General features: G+C 43.8%; 1 protein-coding gene across 2 annotated transcripts in view; it reads right to left on the bottom strand.

The window, feature by feature from the left end:
- Window positions 1-17,360, bottom strand: part of SMARCAL1 (SWI/SNF related, matrix associated, actin dependent regulator of chromatin, subfamily a like 1) — a 72,466-nt gene that overhangs the window by 37,441 nt on the left and 17,665 nt on the right. For both annotated transcript variants that reach the window (XM_050917006.1, XM_050917008.1), the window contains exons 8-9: window positions 13,182-13,340; window positions 11,629-11,694 (exon numbers count right to left, since the gene is read on the bottom strand). In XM_050917006.1, coding sequence (XP_050772963.1) covers window positions 11,629-11,694; window positions 13,182-13,340 — 225 coding nt within the window. The remainder of the gene's footprint in view (window positions 1-11,628; window positions 11,695-13,181; window positions 13,341-17,360) is intronic.

Here is a 17,360-nt window from a genome sequence, read left to right as displayed (position 1 = left end):
GCCAAGGTCAGTAATAAAAAGGTTAAATAAGATCGGTCCCAAAACCGATCCTTGAGGGACTCCACTGGTGACCTCCTTCCAGCCTGACAGCTCACCTTTCAATACGACCCTCTGGAGTCTCCCCTTTAACCAGTTCCTTATCCACCTTACAACTTTCATATTCACTCCCATCTTTTCCAATTTAACTAACAGCTCCCTGTGCGGAACCGTGTCGAACGCCTTACTGAAATCTAGGTAAATTATATCTACCGCATTTCCTTTATCTAAGTAATCCGTCACCTTCTCAAAGAAGGAGATCAGATTGTTTTGGCACGATCTACCTTTAGTAAATCCGTGTTGCAATTCGTTACAATTACCATTGACCTCTATGTCCTTAACTACTTTCCCCCTTAAAATTTTTTCCAAGACCTTACATACTACAGATGTCAAGCTAACAGGCCTATAATTACCCGGATCACTCTTATTCCCTCTCTTAAAAATAGGAACTACATTAGCAATCCTCCAGTCATATGGCACAACCCCCGAGTTCGTCGATTGCTTAAAAATTCTCGCTAACGGGCTCGCAATTTCACGCGCCAGTTCCTTTAATATCCTCGGATGGAGATTGTCCGGGCCCTCCGACTTCGTCCCATCGAGCTGTTCAAGTACGGCCTCTACCTCAGTTGCGGTAATATCCACTTCCATATCCACATTCCCGTTTATCATGCCTCCATCATCGCAAGGTTCCTCACTAGTCTTATTAAAAACTGAGGCAAAGTACTTGTTTAGATGTTGGGCCATGCCTAGGTTATCCTTAACCTCCATTCCATCCTCAGTGTATAGCGGCCCCTCTTCTTCTTTCTTTGTTTTCTTCTTATTTATGTGGCTGTAGAACCTTTTACTATTGGTTTTGATTCCCTTTGCAAGTTCCAGTTCAATGTGGCTTTTAGCCTTCCTCACTTTATCCCTACATGTTCTGACCTCAGCAAGGTAGCTTTCCTTACTGATCCTGCCTTTCTTCCAATCCCTGTAAGCTTTCTGCTTTTGTGTAATCCCCTCTCTGAGTTGCTTGCTCATCCAGTTTGGCCTACAACTCCTGCCCATGGTTTTTTTCCCCTTTCTCGGGATGCAGGCTTCCGACAGTCTCTGCAGCTGTGATTTAAAGTAATTCCAGGCCTCCTCCGCATTTAAATCCACTAATTCCTCCGTCCAATCCACTTCCCTAACTAATTTCCTTAACTCATTAAAATTAGCCCTCGAGAAGTCAAAAACTCTAATCCCAGATCTACATTTGTTTATCCTTCCATCTAGTTTGAACTGTATCAGCTCATGATCACTCGAACCAAGGTTGTCCCCTACCACCATTTCTTCTATGAGGTCCTCACTGCTCACCAACACCAAATCTAAAATGGCATTCCCTCTTGTAGGTGCTTCAACTACTTGATGAAGAAATCCATCCGCTATCACATCCAGAAAAATCTGACCCCTATTATTCTTGCAAGTACTCGTCCTCCAGTCTATATCCGGGAAGTTGAAGTCCTCCATAATCACACATTTCCCCTTTGTGTTTACTTCATTAAAGACATTAAAGAGGTCTCTATCCATATCCCAATCCGATCCCGGCGGTCTGTAGCACACCCCAAGCACTATCTCGGGGGAAGCTCTAGTTGCTTTTTTACCCAGTGTGATTTTTGCCCAGCCAGACTCTGTCTTATCCATTCCATCGCTTCTTATTTCGCTACAGTTAATTTCATCATTGATGTACAAGGCTACTCCACCACCTTTGCCTTTCTTCCCGTCTTTTCTAAACAGCACATAGCCTTCAATACCCGTGCTCCAGTCATGAGTACTATTCCACCAGGTTTCGGTAATCCCTATAATATCCAGCTTCACTTCCTGCACTAGTAACTCCAGTTCCTCCATCTTGTTACCTAGGCTCCTTGCATTAGTGTACAGACCTTTTAATTTTCGGCGTTTGGTGTCAGTGACATTCTTTCTCCCGTCGTGCACAAACTTTCTACCACCAGCATCACCTGTTACTCTGGTTTCTACTCCACTATTCCTCCTTGGATCAAATCTTGGGGCCGCAAGGGTATCCCCGCTCACTTTGTTTACTTCCCTCTCCAGGTTATATTCCGGCGTGGAGATCTCCCGAACATCTCCAACCATCTCCCCCAACTTCCTAGTTTAAAGTTCACATGCCAAGAGATTAATTAGTGGGGGTTCAACTCAGCCTCCATAACCTGGAAGGGGGACACAGCAGCTGTGCCCAGACCCTACTAACTGCTTCCACATGCAGGAGTTCAAGTCTATCACAAGTGCAGAGTTGCACGTGCACATGTAGAGGCTGGGAACTGAAAACAAAAAATCAGGCCCCGATTGTCTTGTTGTTAATTCAACTTATTGGATAGCATGTTATAGCAGGGATAAGGGAGAGACAAGAGAACAGAGGGGAAATCGTATCAGGATCTTAGATGTCTGTATACCAATGCGAGAAGTATAGGGAATAAGCAGGAATAAATTGAAATTCTAGTTAATAAACACAACTGTGATATAGTTGGCATCCCAGATGACTTGATAGGATAATAGACATGACTGGAATATTGGTATAGAAGGGTACAGCTTGCTCAGGAAGGACAGGCAGGGAAAAAAAGGGAAGAGGTGTTGCCTTATATATTAAAAATGTATACGCTTGGACTGAGGTTGAGATGGAAATAGGAGACTAACTTGTTGAAAGTCTCTGGGAAAGGATAAAAGGGGTTAAAAAACAGGGATGATGTCATGACAGGGGTCTACTACAGGCCACCGAACCAGGAAGAAGAGGTGGATGACGTTTTTTAAACAACTAACAAAATCATCCAAAGCACAGAACTTCATGGTGATAGGGAACGCCAACTACCCAGACATTTGTGGGAAAATAACACAGCAGAACACAGATGACCCAACAAGTTCTTGGAATGTAATGTAAATCTGTTAGTCTTTAAGGTGCCACTGAACTTGTTGTTTCTGTGGATACAGACAGAGAACCCAACCACATCACCCATACCATCAGAAGCTCATTCACCTGCATGTCTACTAATGTTATATATGCCATCATGTGCCAGCAATGCCCCTCTGCCATGTACATTGGTCAGACCGGACAGTCCTTAGGTAAAAGAATAAATGGACACAAATCGGACATCAGGAATAGTAACACACAAAAGCCAGTAGGAGAACACTTCAATTTTCCTGGACCTTCTAGAACAGATTTAAAAGTAGCTATACATGAACAAAAAAAACTTCAGAAACTGACTTCAAAGAGAAACAACAGAACCAAAATTCATTTGCAAATTTAACATCATTAATTTGGACTTGAACAGGGACTGGGAGTGGCTGGCTCCTTACAAAAGCAGCTTTGCCTCTCCTGGAATGGACACCTCCTCATCTATTATTGGGAGTGGACTACATCCACGCTGATCGAATTGGCCCTGTCAACACTGGTTTTCCACTTGTGAGGTAACTCCCTTCTCTTCATGTGTCATTATATAATGCCCGCAGCTGTAGTTTTTACTCCATGCATCTCAAGAAGTGGGTTTTTTTTACCCACAAAAGCTTATGCCTAAATAAATCTGTTAGTCTTTAAGAAGCCACGGAACTCCTTGTGGTTTTTGTGGATACAGACTAATGCGGCTACCCCCTGATACTTGGAATGTATTGGAGCCAATTTTTTATTTCAGAAGATGGAAAAAGCTACTAGAGGAGAGGCTGTTCTAGATTTGATTTTGACAAATAGGGAGGAACTGGTTGAGAATTTGAAAGTGGAAGGCAGCTTAGGTGAAAGTGATCACAAAATGAGAGAGCTCATGAGTCTAAGGAATGGTAAAAGGGAAAACAGCACAATAAAGATAATGGATTTCAAGAAGGCTGACTTTAGCAAACTCAGAGAGTTGGTAGGTAAGACAATTGGAAAAAGGCAAATATAGTGCTCATCTTTGAAAAAGGGAAGGAGGAGAATCCACGCAACTACAGACTTGTCAGCCTCACCTCAGTCCCTGGAAAAATCATGGAGCACGTCCTCGAAGAAACCATTTTGAAACACTTGGAGGAGAGGAAGGTGATCAGGAACAGCCAACATGGACTCACCAAGGGCAAGTCATGCCTAACCAACCTGATTGCCTTCTATGATGAGATAACTGGCTCTGTGGATATGGAGAAAGCAGTGGACGTGATAAACCTTGACTTTATCAAGGCTTTTGATACGGTCCTCCACAGTATTCTTGTCAGCAAGTTAAAGTAGTATGGATTGGACGAATGGACTATAAGGTGGATAGAAAGCTGGCTGGATTGTTGGGCTCAACGGGTGATCAAGAGCTCAATGTCTAGTTGGCAGCCAGTATCAAGCGGAGTGCCCCAAAGGTCGGTCCTGGGGCCGGTTTTCTTCAACATCTTCATTAATGATCTGGATGATGGAATGGACTGCACCCTCAGCAAGTTCGCGGATGATACTAAGCTGGGAAGAGAGGTATAGGGTCCAGAGTGACCTAGACAAATTGGAGGATTGGACTAAAAGAAATCTGATGACGTTCAACAAGGACAAGTGCAGAGTCCTTCACTTAGGACGAAAGAATCCCATGCACTGCTATGGGCTGGGAACTGACTGGCTAAGCAGCAGTTCTGCAGAAAAGGACCTGGGGATTACAGTGGACGAGAAGCTGGATATGAGTCAACAGTGTGCCCTTGTTGCCAAGGAGGCTAACGGCATATTGGGCTGCATTAGTAAGAGCACTACCAGCAGATTGAGGGAAGTGATTATTCCCCTCTATTTGGCACTGGTGAGGCCACATCTGGAGTACTGCATCCAATTTTGGACCCCCCAATACAGAAAGGATGTAGACAAATTGGAGAGAGTCCAGCGGAGGGCAAAAAAAATGATTAGAGGGCTGGAGCACATGACTTATGAGGAGAGGCTGCGGGAACTGGGCTTATTTAGTCTGCAGAAGAGAAGGGGGAGCGTGGATTTGATAGCAGCCTTCAACTACCGGAAGGGGGGTTCCAAAGAGGATGGAGCTAGGTTGTTCTCAGTGATGGCAGATGACAGAACAAGGAGCAATGGTCTCAAGTTGCAGTGGGGGAGGTTTAGTTTGGATATTAGGAAAAAAATATTTCACTAGGAGGGTGGTGAAACACTGGAATGGGTTACCTAGGGAGGTGGTGGAATCTCCTTCCTTAGAGGTTTTTAAGGCCCAGCTTGACAAATCCCTGGCTGGTATGATTTAGTTGGAGTTGGTCCTGCTTTGAGCAGGGGGTTGCACTAGATGACCTCCTGAGGTCTCCTCCAATCCTAATCTTCTCTGATCCCATGGGAAGCAAGTCTAAGGGGAAAACCAGTTCAAGAGAGCAGGCAGTTTTTCAAAGAGACATTATTAAGGGCACAAGAGCAAACTATCCACTGTGTAGGAAAGACAGGAAGTATGGCAAGAGACCCCCCTCGCCCCCCCGGCTTAACCAGGAGATCTTCAATGATCTGATCCTCAAAAGAGAGTCGTACAAAAAGTGCAAACTAGGTCAAATTACAAAGGATGAATAGAAACAAACAACACAAGAATGCGGGGAAAAAATTAGAAAGGCCAAGGCACAAAATGAGATTACCCTAGTGTGACAAAGTTCCTCCTCTACCTTAGTGGGTCCTGCGCTTACTGGCAGATTTGCTCACCTCAGTGATCTTCCCCACAGTCTGGGTCAACTCCTCCTGTGTCTGATCAGGAGTTGGGAGGTTTGGAGGGAACCCGGGCCCGCCCTCTACTCCGGGTTCCAGCCCAGGGCCCTGTGGATTGCAGCTGTCTATAGTGCCTTCTGTAACAGCTGCATGACAGCTACAACTCCCTGGGCTACTTCCCCATGGCCTCCTCCAAACATCATCTTTATCCTCACCACAGGACCTTCCTCCTGGTGTCTGATAACACTTGTACTCCTCAATCCTCCAGCAGCACACCCACACCCACACCCTCTCAGCTTCTTGCACCTCTTGCTCCCAGCTCCTCACACGCACTTCCTTTCCTCTGGCTCCCTCCGGCCTGACTGGAGTGAGCTCCTTTTTTTAAACCCAGGTGCCCTGATTAGCCTGCCTTGATTGGCTGCACGTGTTCTAATCAGCCTGTCTGCCTTAATTGGTTCTAGCAGGTTGCTGATTACTCTAGTGTAGCCCCTGCTCTGGTCACTCAGGGAGCAGAAAACTACTCATCCAGTGACCAGTATATTTGCCCTCTACCAGACTCCTGTACTCTACTGGCCTGGGTCTGTCACACTAGCTAGAGACAAAGGGTAACAAGAAAACATGCTAAGCAAGAAGACAAGAAAGGACAGGGGAGGCCCGTTACTCAAAGGAGTGGGGGGAAGGAACATAACAGAAAATGTGGAAACGGCATAAGTGCTATATGACTTTTTTGTTTCAGATTTCACCAAAAAGGTTAGTAGCAACTGGATGTCTAATACAGTGAATGACAGTGAAAATGAGCTAGGATTAGAGGCTAAAATAGGAAAAGAACAAGTTAAAAATTACTTAGACAAATTACATGTCTTCAAGTCACCAGGGCCTGATGAAATGCATCCTAGAATACTCAAGGAGCTGATTGAGGAGGTATCTGAGACATTAGCGATTATCTTTGAGAAGTCATGGAAGACGGGAGAGATTCCAGAGGACTGGAAAAGGGCAAATATAGTGCCAATCTATAAAAAGGAGATAAGGTCAACCTGGGGCATTACAGACCAGTCAGCTTAACTTCAGTACCTGGAAAGATAATGGAGCAAATAATAAAGCAATCAATCAATTTGCAAACATCTAGAAGATCATAAGGTGAAAAGTTACAGTCAGCATGGATTTGTCAAGAACAAATCACATCAAACCAACCTAACAGCTTTCTTTGACAGGGTAACAAACCTTGTGGATTTGGGGGGAAGCATTACCTGTGGTATATGTTGACTTTACTAACAACTTTTGATACTGCATTGCATGACCTTCTCATAAACAAACTAGGGAAATGCAAGCTAGATGAAGCTACTATAAGGTGGGTGCATACCTGGTTGACAATTTGTTCCCCAAGAGTAGTTATGAGTGATTGACAGTCAAGCTGGAAGGGCATAACGAGTGGGGTCCTGCAGGTATCAGTTCTGGGTCTGGTTCTATTCAATCAATGATTTAGACAATGGCATAGACTAGAGTACACTTATAAAGTTTGCGGATGATACCACGCTGGGAGGGGTTGCAAGTGCTTTGGAGGATAGGATTAAAACTCAAAATGATCTGGACAAACTGGAAAAATAGTCTGAAGTACATAGGATGAAATTCAGTAAGAACAAATGTAACATACTCCATTTAGGAAGGAACAATTATATGCACACATACAAAATGGGAAATGACTGCTTAAGAAGGAATACTGCAGAAAGAGATCTAGGGGTCATACTGGATCACAAGCTAAATATGAGTCAACAGTGTAAAATTGTTGCAAAAAAAAGCAAATATCATTCTGGGATGTATTAAGAGGAATGCTGTAAGCAAGACACAAGAAGTAATTCTTTCACTCTACTCTGCACTGATTCGGCCTCAACTGGAGTAGTGTGTCCAGTTCTGGGTGCCACATTTCAGGAAATATGTAGCCAAATTGGAGAGAGTCCAGAGAAGAGCAACAAAAATGATTAGAAAAACATGACCTATTAGGAAGATTGAAAAAATTGGGTTTATTTAGTCTGGAAAAGAGAAGACAGAGGACATGATAACAGTTTTCAAGTCCATAAAAAGTTGTTAGAAGAAGGAGGAGGATGAGGAGGAAGGTAAATTGTTCTCCTTAACCTCTGAGGATAGGACAAGAAGCAATGGGCTTAAACTGAAGCAAGGGCGGTATAAGTTGGACATTAGGAAAAACTTCCTAACTGTCAGGGTGGTTAAGCACTGGAATACATTGCCTAGGGAGGCTGTGGAATTTCCATCACTGGAGATTTTTGAGAGGTTAGACAAACACCTGCCAGGGATGGTCTAGATAATATATAGTCTGCCATGCGTGCAGGGAACTGGACGAGATGACCTCTTGAGGTCCCTTCCAGTCCTACGATTCTGTGATTCTATGTATCACATTTGCTTAAAGTACTAAGTCAAAACGCAGTGTGCCCGGCCTCAGGAGCCCCACTTTCTCCAGCCAAACTGTGGGGAATTAAACTGTTCCCTACCCATCCCTGGCACTTGACAGAGAAGCAGCAAAATCTGTCTTATAGGATTCTGGTGTACAATACAGAAGACCAAGACACGTAGTTGTTTATATGAATCATTATTTCTACCAACCCACGACAGTGAGATTTCAGTCACATGTTTTATACCTGGGTAGAGTGGAAAACTCGATACATCACTGTCCTGTGCCAGCTCCATGGCAACATTTACGCCAGAGCAGAAAATGATGAGTTATATGGTAAAAATACCACTTTATGTTGAAAAATGATCAACGACCTCAAGATATTAAAGATTAAAACAAATCCACAGCAAAGTATTTCAGAAACAGATATTTAGCCCTGTTGCCAGCAAGGTAATTTTCAAATTCATACTAAACTTAAATCTTCTTTATTGATTTAATCTGATTATTGTGCAGTTTCGTCTAAACCACCGTAACAATTTCTAAATTTTACTGGCCACTGTAATATGGAAGCTACAGCACCAGATTCTAGTACGCTAAAAAGGACCTATTAAATACCCATGGAAGGGATGCTATCAGCCTCAGTAACATTTCAATTTAAATCTGGCCACAGCAGTTATGGGCATATAAATATTTATAGCAAATAAGAAGCAGAGATCACATTTCTTGGAGGTTTTTTCCTCTCCTATAAGTCAGCTGAAATCTAAGCATTCATGCTTTGGAAGACGTCCATCTACTTGTTATTCGAGAAAGTGGCTTAAACGCCCAGAATGAGATTCTGTGCTGCCTCTCCAAGAAGCACAGTGCAGAACTCACAGCCAAGGGAGCAAAGTCAGATTTAGGCACTCCCGACCCTGAGGGGGCTAGAGAGGCCCACAGCATAACTCGGGGGTTGTCTACACTTAGAGTGGGAGTGAGGATGATTCCCAGCTTGAGACATACCTGTGCTAGCTCTGTACCAGTGGGCTAAAAACAGAGTGGTGAGATGGGCTAGCTCTCTTGAGCACATGCCCATCCAAGATTACAGAAAGGTGCTCAGGATGGCGAGCCCCTCCCACCATTGGCCACTAACTATTTTTAGCAACAAAATCAGAGCTAGTACAGGTATGTCCACTCAACCCTCAAGTTGGTTTACACACACACACAGTTAATGCAACAAAACTTACAAGCACACAATGGCTTCAGACGCTCTAGGGGCCTCTCTAAACTATAGCAGCCTCCCAGGGCTTCCCATTATCTCCACAGCACTGTGTCAGCAGCAGGGCTGCAATACACAGTGTTCCCACATTCAACTCCCTCACGGGTACGTCCCTACACCAGGGCTTGTGAGACTGTGTTAGGACCCTTCCTCTGCAGTTCCTGCACCAGACCACTTCATACTGCTCTGATCCTTTTACATGGTGTAAACAGGCAGGAACAGAAGTCAGACCCTCACCTCAGGTCTCAAAAACATTTTAAGATAAATAATAAATGTGTATTTATCTAACCCTTTTATCCAACAAACAAAACGCACTTTAAATATTTAGAATCCTGAGGTTTTAGCTATTTTGGTGCTTATTTGATGCATATTAGGATTACAGCTGCAAAAAGGTTAACATTTAACTATAGACAACTTCACTTTTTTATTCAAGTGAGAAAATATTTAATATTTGCACCATAAATCAAAAGATTAGAGCAGCAGGATTTGAAACGATCAAAATGGCATTCACCTGGCCATCAGATATAGAGTTGTTTTACATATTTTGGCCTCCATTTCCTTGCTTATTACCATTTTCAGTTGAAAGCTGAACACTACGAAAATCAGTGTATCTTCAAAAGGACTGAAATTCAGTTTTGGAAATATCAGCTCTCCCTTATGTGTGATCAGTGATTTATCAGTGTAAAACTGTAAGCTCTAAATATGTTAATAAAGGACATTGGTCTCCTTTTAAAGTGGCCCATCTTTGGTTCTTTACCTTGTATCATGCATCCCGCAAATAAGTTTTGAAAGCTGATCCTCACACAGTTCAAAATAGGAAAGACCACACTTCTCTGGGATCTGAGCCATCTGGTGAAATCATAACACATCTGCAGTCCACCCAGGACTTCATAATTGTAAGCCGTGACAGAACTTGAATCCATCCAACAGCACAGCTAAAGGTTGAGCACAGCTGTCTCTTGAGCTAAAGGAGACTCTCCTTTTGTCGTAAGAGAATCAGGTGTGCATTCTCTCTCACACACTCAGTCGAGCAAGTCTGATGCTCCAGCCAGCATAGGGGAAGGGTGTGCACACACAAGTTGGTGTTGTCCATTACATAAAAGTGCTACAACAGGAAAAGTGCCCTGGTTCACTTATTGTAATTTGCACAGAAAGTTGCACCATGTGCTCAACCTCCAATTGAAGTCTCAAAACCAGTGGAAAACAGGATTTTGACCTTTTTTCAATCTACATTTTCATGGAGAACAGCATAATTAGAAAAACAAGAAAAAACCTTCAGCGCGTGAACATGTCATTACAAATCTCCAGAATACAAGGTTAGTCAACACTACCATCAGAAAAAAGCAGCGTAGGTCTCCTGTCCCCACAGATGAATTCAACTACTGCCAGCTACTGTGCCTAGGAAAGATATCCAGCCCCTTCTCTACTGCAGATTCTGAAGTGCCTTTGTTCCACTGGCACAGTGGCTGGTCAGTGATGAGACATCAGGTGCCAGGAATTCAACACTGAGTGTAGATTTGGTTCTACATACCTGGTATGTTAGGAAAACCTGAAGAAGTAGTTAAAAGGCTTTATAATGAAAATCTGGTGTGTGCACGTATCTATCTGTATTATATACTGTAGCTGTTCTCCCAGGGGATGGATAGCTTAGTGGTTTGAGCATTGGCCTGCTAAACCCAGGGTTGTGAGTTTAATCCTTGAGGGGGCCACTTAGGGATCTGGGGCAAAAATGTGTTCTTTGTTTTGTTTTTTTAAATAATGGAGATATCCTATCTCCTAGAACTGGAAGGGACCCTGAGGGTCACTGAGTCCAGCCTGCTGCCTTCACTAGCAGGACCAAGCACTGTTTTTGGCCCAGATCCCTAAGTAGGCCCCTCAAGGACTGAACTCATAACCCTGGGTTTAGCAGGTCAATGCTCAAACCACTGAGCTATCCCCTGCCCTGTCTGGGGACTGGTTCTGCTCTGAGCAGGAGGTTGGACTAGATGACCCCGAGGTCCCTTCCAACCCTGATATTCTATGAATCTATTAAACCTTTCTGAACAAATGTACCTGTTTAGCAAAAACCGGGGCTGTACCAGTCAGTTCCTGCCACTCCTGCATTCAATTATATAAATTCTACCAGCAATGGAGCTTCGGTTGCTCCAAACACCAGTTGCACAAACAGATGGGAAGCAAGCAGTGTTGGGACATAGGGCACTAGCACAAAGCCAGGGAAGGAGTATAGCAGTACTTAAGAGCCCCAACTTATTGCTTGTAATAAATTGACAAGAGCTTGGCATACAGAATACACACCTTAAGAAGAGGCATTGCAGCTTGGCATCGCGCAGTTTTTGTGTTTTTTAGGAAATGAGATTCATCCTGAAACAAAAACAGGCACGAAGATGAATAGAGCTAAGCCCTGAGTCATAGCCCACCTCTGGGATAAAGAACAAATTCCCAGCATGCTATGCTGCATAATACTTCAAGCCTATCGTCCCCAAGCAAGTTTCAGTTTCTGGGCTGGCCAACATCATATTCTGAATGTGAAACCATCATGAAAGGGGTAGGACTGTCTGCAAAACAACAGGAAGGGGAAAACAAACATTAAGACACAAATTGTGACTGATCATAGCCAAGCAAGCAAGTGGAGAGAAGAAATGAAAAGTGGCAAAGAATTTCCACCACTGAGCTTCGCTTGCTACTGTGTGTCCTTTCTTTAAATGCAAAACTCATGGGGAGCCCCACGCAGCGCTGCCTCTCTAAAATGAAGGGGTTAATGAAAAGCATCAGAAGTGCAGAAATCTAATTAGGAACCAACTGTTTTGCTGTTAGGGCTCTCCAGGTGGATAATAACCTCCTGGCTCAGAGACATCACTCGCAGAATAGGCTACATTTCCTTTGTTGTAGTTGGGCAGAACTTAAAGACATTGAGGAAATTGGTACCCTCTAAGGGTATGTTCTCATCTTGTGTGTGGATGAGCGAGCAGCCACGCTTAGAGAGGACGAGACACCACTTAGCCACCAAGGAACAGCTTTCTCAATCCTGGTTAGCAATAAGGTTATGTTGTTATGCCAGCAGGAAGCAGAGGATGACTGGAAATAAAAAAGCAGGGAGGCTAAACATTCAGTGGGGTCATTTGGATCTACAGGACATATACAGGATTTGAATCTGCACACACACGTGCATGAATAAAATACCTGCCAATTTAGCACAGATTAAAAGGTACTAGAGTGATCGCTCTAGAGTCATAGATGTTCTACCCCCAAAGAAAAAGTGACAATGTGAGTTTCCTCCATTGTGACACTGTGTCTCAGCCTGGACCCTTGCGAAATCAACAGAGGTGAGAGAAAAGTTCAGTCTCCAGTATCCAGTCTGTTCTCATCTTCTCTGCTGACACTGCCACCAACAGAAGTCATGGTGCTTTTTGTGACAGAAACATCTGTTCATTGGAAATCAGATTGAGAACACTAAACTAATTTCACATAAGATAACGGACATCAAAGTGTAGTGACTTTTTGGTTGCCATTGATCTAAGCTGGATTTGAAACAATATGAGTTCTAAAAGGGTCCCATTAAACATATATACATATATTTATTTATTTTAATTAACTGGAATAGAGCTGAAGTCTACCTAAGGGTTTTCTATAATGGTTATCTCTTATGGTATCTGAAAAACACAGATTATAGAGCCACCCATGAAAGTAAACCAATACATGGTTGAAGATATAAGGATATACAACTTGCTGTGTAGAGCATCCAGTCACTACAAGGCTTCACTCTCTCCAAACGCCTGTTAACAACCCAGGAGAACCCAGCTTGTATGTGCCTCCTAATCCCATTTAAATAACTAGGGATGCTTACTTACAATAATGACAACTTGGAAAGTGTCTTTGAGCTGCTTATCCATCTTGCTGAGGAGGTCGAAACTGATTATGTTTATCAGTTTTGCTGACAGGTTGTCTTTGCCTGTCAGTATGACATTGGTACTCTCTGGGCTCAGGGATGGAAGCCACCTATGAAATGCCTGAGAAAAGGAGAAGAAGTGATTAATAGGGTGCTGAACCTCTCTAGTCTCTTTCCTCTGAGGATCCCAAAGACCTTCTCAAGCTATAATGGAGCCTCATAACCACATCTTTGGAAATAACCAGTTTGTGCTTCAGTTTTACCCAACTTGACAATGTGTCTAATAATGTCTAAGTGACTTGCCCAGGACCACACAGTGAGTAACTGGAAGAGCAGGCATCATAAGTGGAGTCCCATGCTCTGGGCACTACACCACACTCCCTCCACTAGGAAGATCTAAGCTTACTTTCTCTTTGCTCTTACTCAGCAAGATCTCTGGCTGCGATCAGAAATGAACGTGCTTGTCTACCAATGTTGCCAGTTGTGCCCAAAAGCCAGAGCAGCAACAGAGTGGCATGGCCACTGTTAGAGAGATACACTGTTATTTCGCCCACGCCAATAGTAAACATGAAGCTGTGAAAGCCACCCACTTACAAACATCAAATATTTTACATCACAGGAAAGTTTACAAAACTCTGCACCATGATACAGATGAAGAACAATTTCTCCGGGTCTTTTAAAGGTCTTTTTTCCCTTCTAAGAACCAGTCTAACAAAGCCACTGGCTGCTGCTCTATGGTGGCAACTGAATTACTTGTGCTTTTTTTCAGGTGCCAAGCAATGAAAGTTCCCATTTATTTCAATTACTTCAGCCTTCCTGCAGCATTCAGTGCTGTTGATCATGAGAGACTGTTTCCTCTCCTGAAAGACATGGCGGAAGTCTGGGCAATGCGCTAACATGGTTTGAGTCCTTCCTGCAGGGATATAGCCAAAGAGTGACAATGGGAAAATCATATCTCTGTCACTAGACCTCTCACTTGTGCAGTCCCACAAGGATCAATTCTCTCACTGGTCCTATTATACAGCTACATAAAACCACCGTGTGAACTGGGCAGATGAGATGGATTCTAGTGCTAGCAGTAAGAGAATGACTCACAGTTCTACCTACCTTCACCACATACAACCACACCACTACCACCAAGAGAGCCTAGTGCTTAGATGAGATCATCCCAGAGATGAAGAGCAGCTGCCTGAAGCTGAACCCAAGCAAGACAGGGGTGATGCTGATGGGCAGGGGAAAGCATGTTAAAGAGTCTGCAGGCATGGGGCAGTCTCCTTTGGTTGAAGGTTCACAAACACGCAATTGGTTAATTCAGTCTGTGGCTTAGAAGGCTCCTGGATTCCTCACATACCATGAGCACTCTCATAGCAGCATCCATGAGTAATGCTTTTTACCATCTCTGGTTGGCTAGGAGACTCTGTCGCAACCTGGCCTCAGTTATTTACACCTTCGTCACCTCTCAGCTGGACTACAGTGATATGACAGATTTGGGCACAAAGCTTTCGGCACTCTGGAAGTTGCAACTACTACAGAACACTGCAGCGATCTCCACAGCAACACCGGCTTCTGCAGGCATATCAAACCTGCTCCCCGTTCTTACACTGGTTTCCCTATAGAATATCGACTCAAGTTCAAGGTCTCAGTCCTTACTTCAAGGCACTCAGTGGGCTGAATCCTATCTAAAAGAGCCTAAAGCTCCAGGATGAAGACCACAGTCAACACTGCACTTCTCTGGCACAGTGGAACTCTCTAAAATAAAGGGTAAAGCTATCTCTGCCACAGACAGAGCTTTCTCAGGGGCTGGTCTGAGACTATGGAATAAACTCCCCCATGAACTAAGGACTATCACAAAACTGCAAGTGAATTATTTTGACCTTGCCTTCTCTATAATATACACATAGTTACAAGGTTTTTTATTTGTTTTTTTAAATCTACACTAATAAAATGCTCCACTGCACACACTTCTCCCCTTGAGGGAAGGACCAGAGAACAAAAACCATGTGACTTGTTAACACATGACCGGAAGGTGCTCAGATACCACGGTGACGTGTGCGGGTATAAGAGCCTATCCAGAACAAGATTAGAGTTGCAAATGCTTAGCCCTTCTGAAAATCAGGACCAAAGCCATTCCAAGCTGGGCACCCAAAAATTGAGATATTCTAAAGCAATAGCCACTTTTTAAAATGTTGGCTCAGATCTCCATCAGCCTCTGAAGGATACCGCCGCTGCCTCCTCCTCCGTAACCCAAATATAAGTAATTTTACTCCCTCATTCACCAGGCAAAAATCTAGATGTGTCTTCTGTAGCTCGGCTGACTGCCCGGTGCTTTGTTGTATCATTGGCAGGGGAAAAAGAGAACAAATTGTTGTGGTACTAAGGTCCGACCACGTAACAAAATCCAATCAATTTACTCTACAGCCATCAGCATAGTGAACCACTGAAAAAAGAACCCCACCAAGTCAGGCATGAAACTTATTAGCCTAAGGGCCTGAGCTCTTCTACCCTTCACTTTCTCCCAGCATTAATGAACATTTCACAGTTAAGGAAAGTATGCTTCAAAATCACCTTGCTAGCACAGATTGTTTAATTGCACAGTAATTGCCCTCCAAGGACAGACCCTGCAGCCCCGCTTTCTTTCAGTTATGTGCATTTCCAATCCCTGAGAGAGCCCATCTCCAGGTCCTGACCAATGTTCCCTCTAATTTTTTCCATCCATGTGCAGAATAGATTTTGTTAATGTGCCCTGAGGTAATTTGTGTGGACATGTGCTGCCAGTAGAAACAAAAAACCTAGATACAATAAATATTTTTAAAAAGTTACCATAGGGATAATTACTCTAGCCAGGACACGTTAGGCATTTTATGACTCACTACTCAAAGAATTAAATTTAAGTGTAAAAGAGAAATAAAAATTATGAAATGCATAGACCAGCCAAAAAACTAAAATAGCACACTTTGAAAGAATAAAATTACAGAGAATATATATGCATTGCAGGAAGTACCAAGAAGAAGAAAAAAAACACAACAACAACAATACGTGTGTGTGTGCGTGTCTGTGTGTGACACGGAGACTCTTGAGTGTGAGAGAGAGGAGAGACTGTGTGTGTGCTGGCTGCTGGGGAAGTTTCTGCGAGACACCGTGCGCTGTCTCTTAAAGGCACTCACTTAAAGCCCTGTCTCCCCTCCCACACTCTGCAGAGATGAGGTACATGGGCAGGGGGAAGGAGGAGAGACAGAGTGTGAATGTGAGTAACAGAGATTGTGTGAGCTGGCTGCTGGGGAACTCTCAGAGACCATGCGCTGTTTCTTTAAGGCACTCACTCACCGGACCTCAGACCGCAGCAGCTCTCTCCTGCTCCGAGTCCTGAGCCTTGTCCCCTCTTCCCTGCTCTGTGGAGATGATAGGCAGGGGGCCGGGATGACAGCACCCTGACATCAGCCCCCGCTCCCTCCCACTCTGCACAGCCAGCAGGAGGGTCTCAGAAGCAACAACAGGAGCAACATGGCTGCAAAGCAGCAGGGGCAAGGGGCACCTGAACATACGCTGCCGGATGTGCATGGCTCTGCTAATCAAGTGCGCGGCGCTTGAATCACTCCTGGGAAGCCACACGACCACGCAGCTTGGAGGGAAATGATATCAAAGAATTTTGAGAGTTTTGTAGAGTAAAGCTTATGGGCCAAATTTTGCCCCAAAAAAGGCTTGCTAGGATCAGTGGGAATTGAACACATAGGGCAGAATTTCCGCATCTGAAATTCTGTAGCAGCTGAGACGCTGATAGAACCCACCGTGGCAGGTTTCAAAAGAAGACGACAATTGCCTGGGTACCAATGGTGTCTTGGGCATTAATGAAATTAAGATGCTTAACTACAGTGATTCTGGTTCACATGCACAAGGTTAAACCAACTGCCATATATGGAGTCAGAGAGGAATTTTTCCTTAAGGCCATTTTGTCAAAGATCTTTTTCCTAACCTTCCTTTAGAACACAGAATGAGGATCATCCATTAGACTCAGGCAAGCATGTGTCATATGATCAGCTTCCTGCAATTACAGGGGATAAAGGAATGTCATCTCTTCCTATTTTTCCCCTTATTTTTCTAAATGGACGGCAGTTTTGCCATCCCTCATAGAATCCATAGGAAG

The sequence above is a fragment of the Gopherus flavomarginatus genome, chromosome 10 (assembly GCF_025201925.1).
Source record: "Gopherus flavomarginatus isolate rGopFla2 chromosome 10, rGopFla2.mat.asm, whole genome shotgun sequence".
In the NCBI taxonomy this organism is placed as follows: domain Eukaryota; kingdom Metazoa; phylum Chordata; order Testudines; family Testudinidae; genus Gopherus; species Gopherus flavomarginatus.
This window is presented reverse-complemented; position numbering and strand designations above follow the sequence as displayed.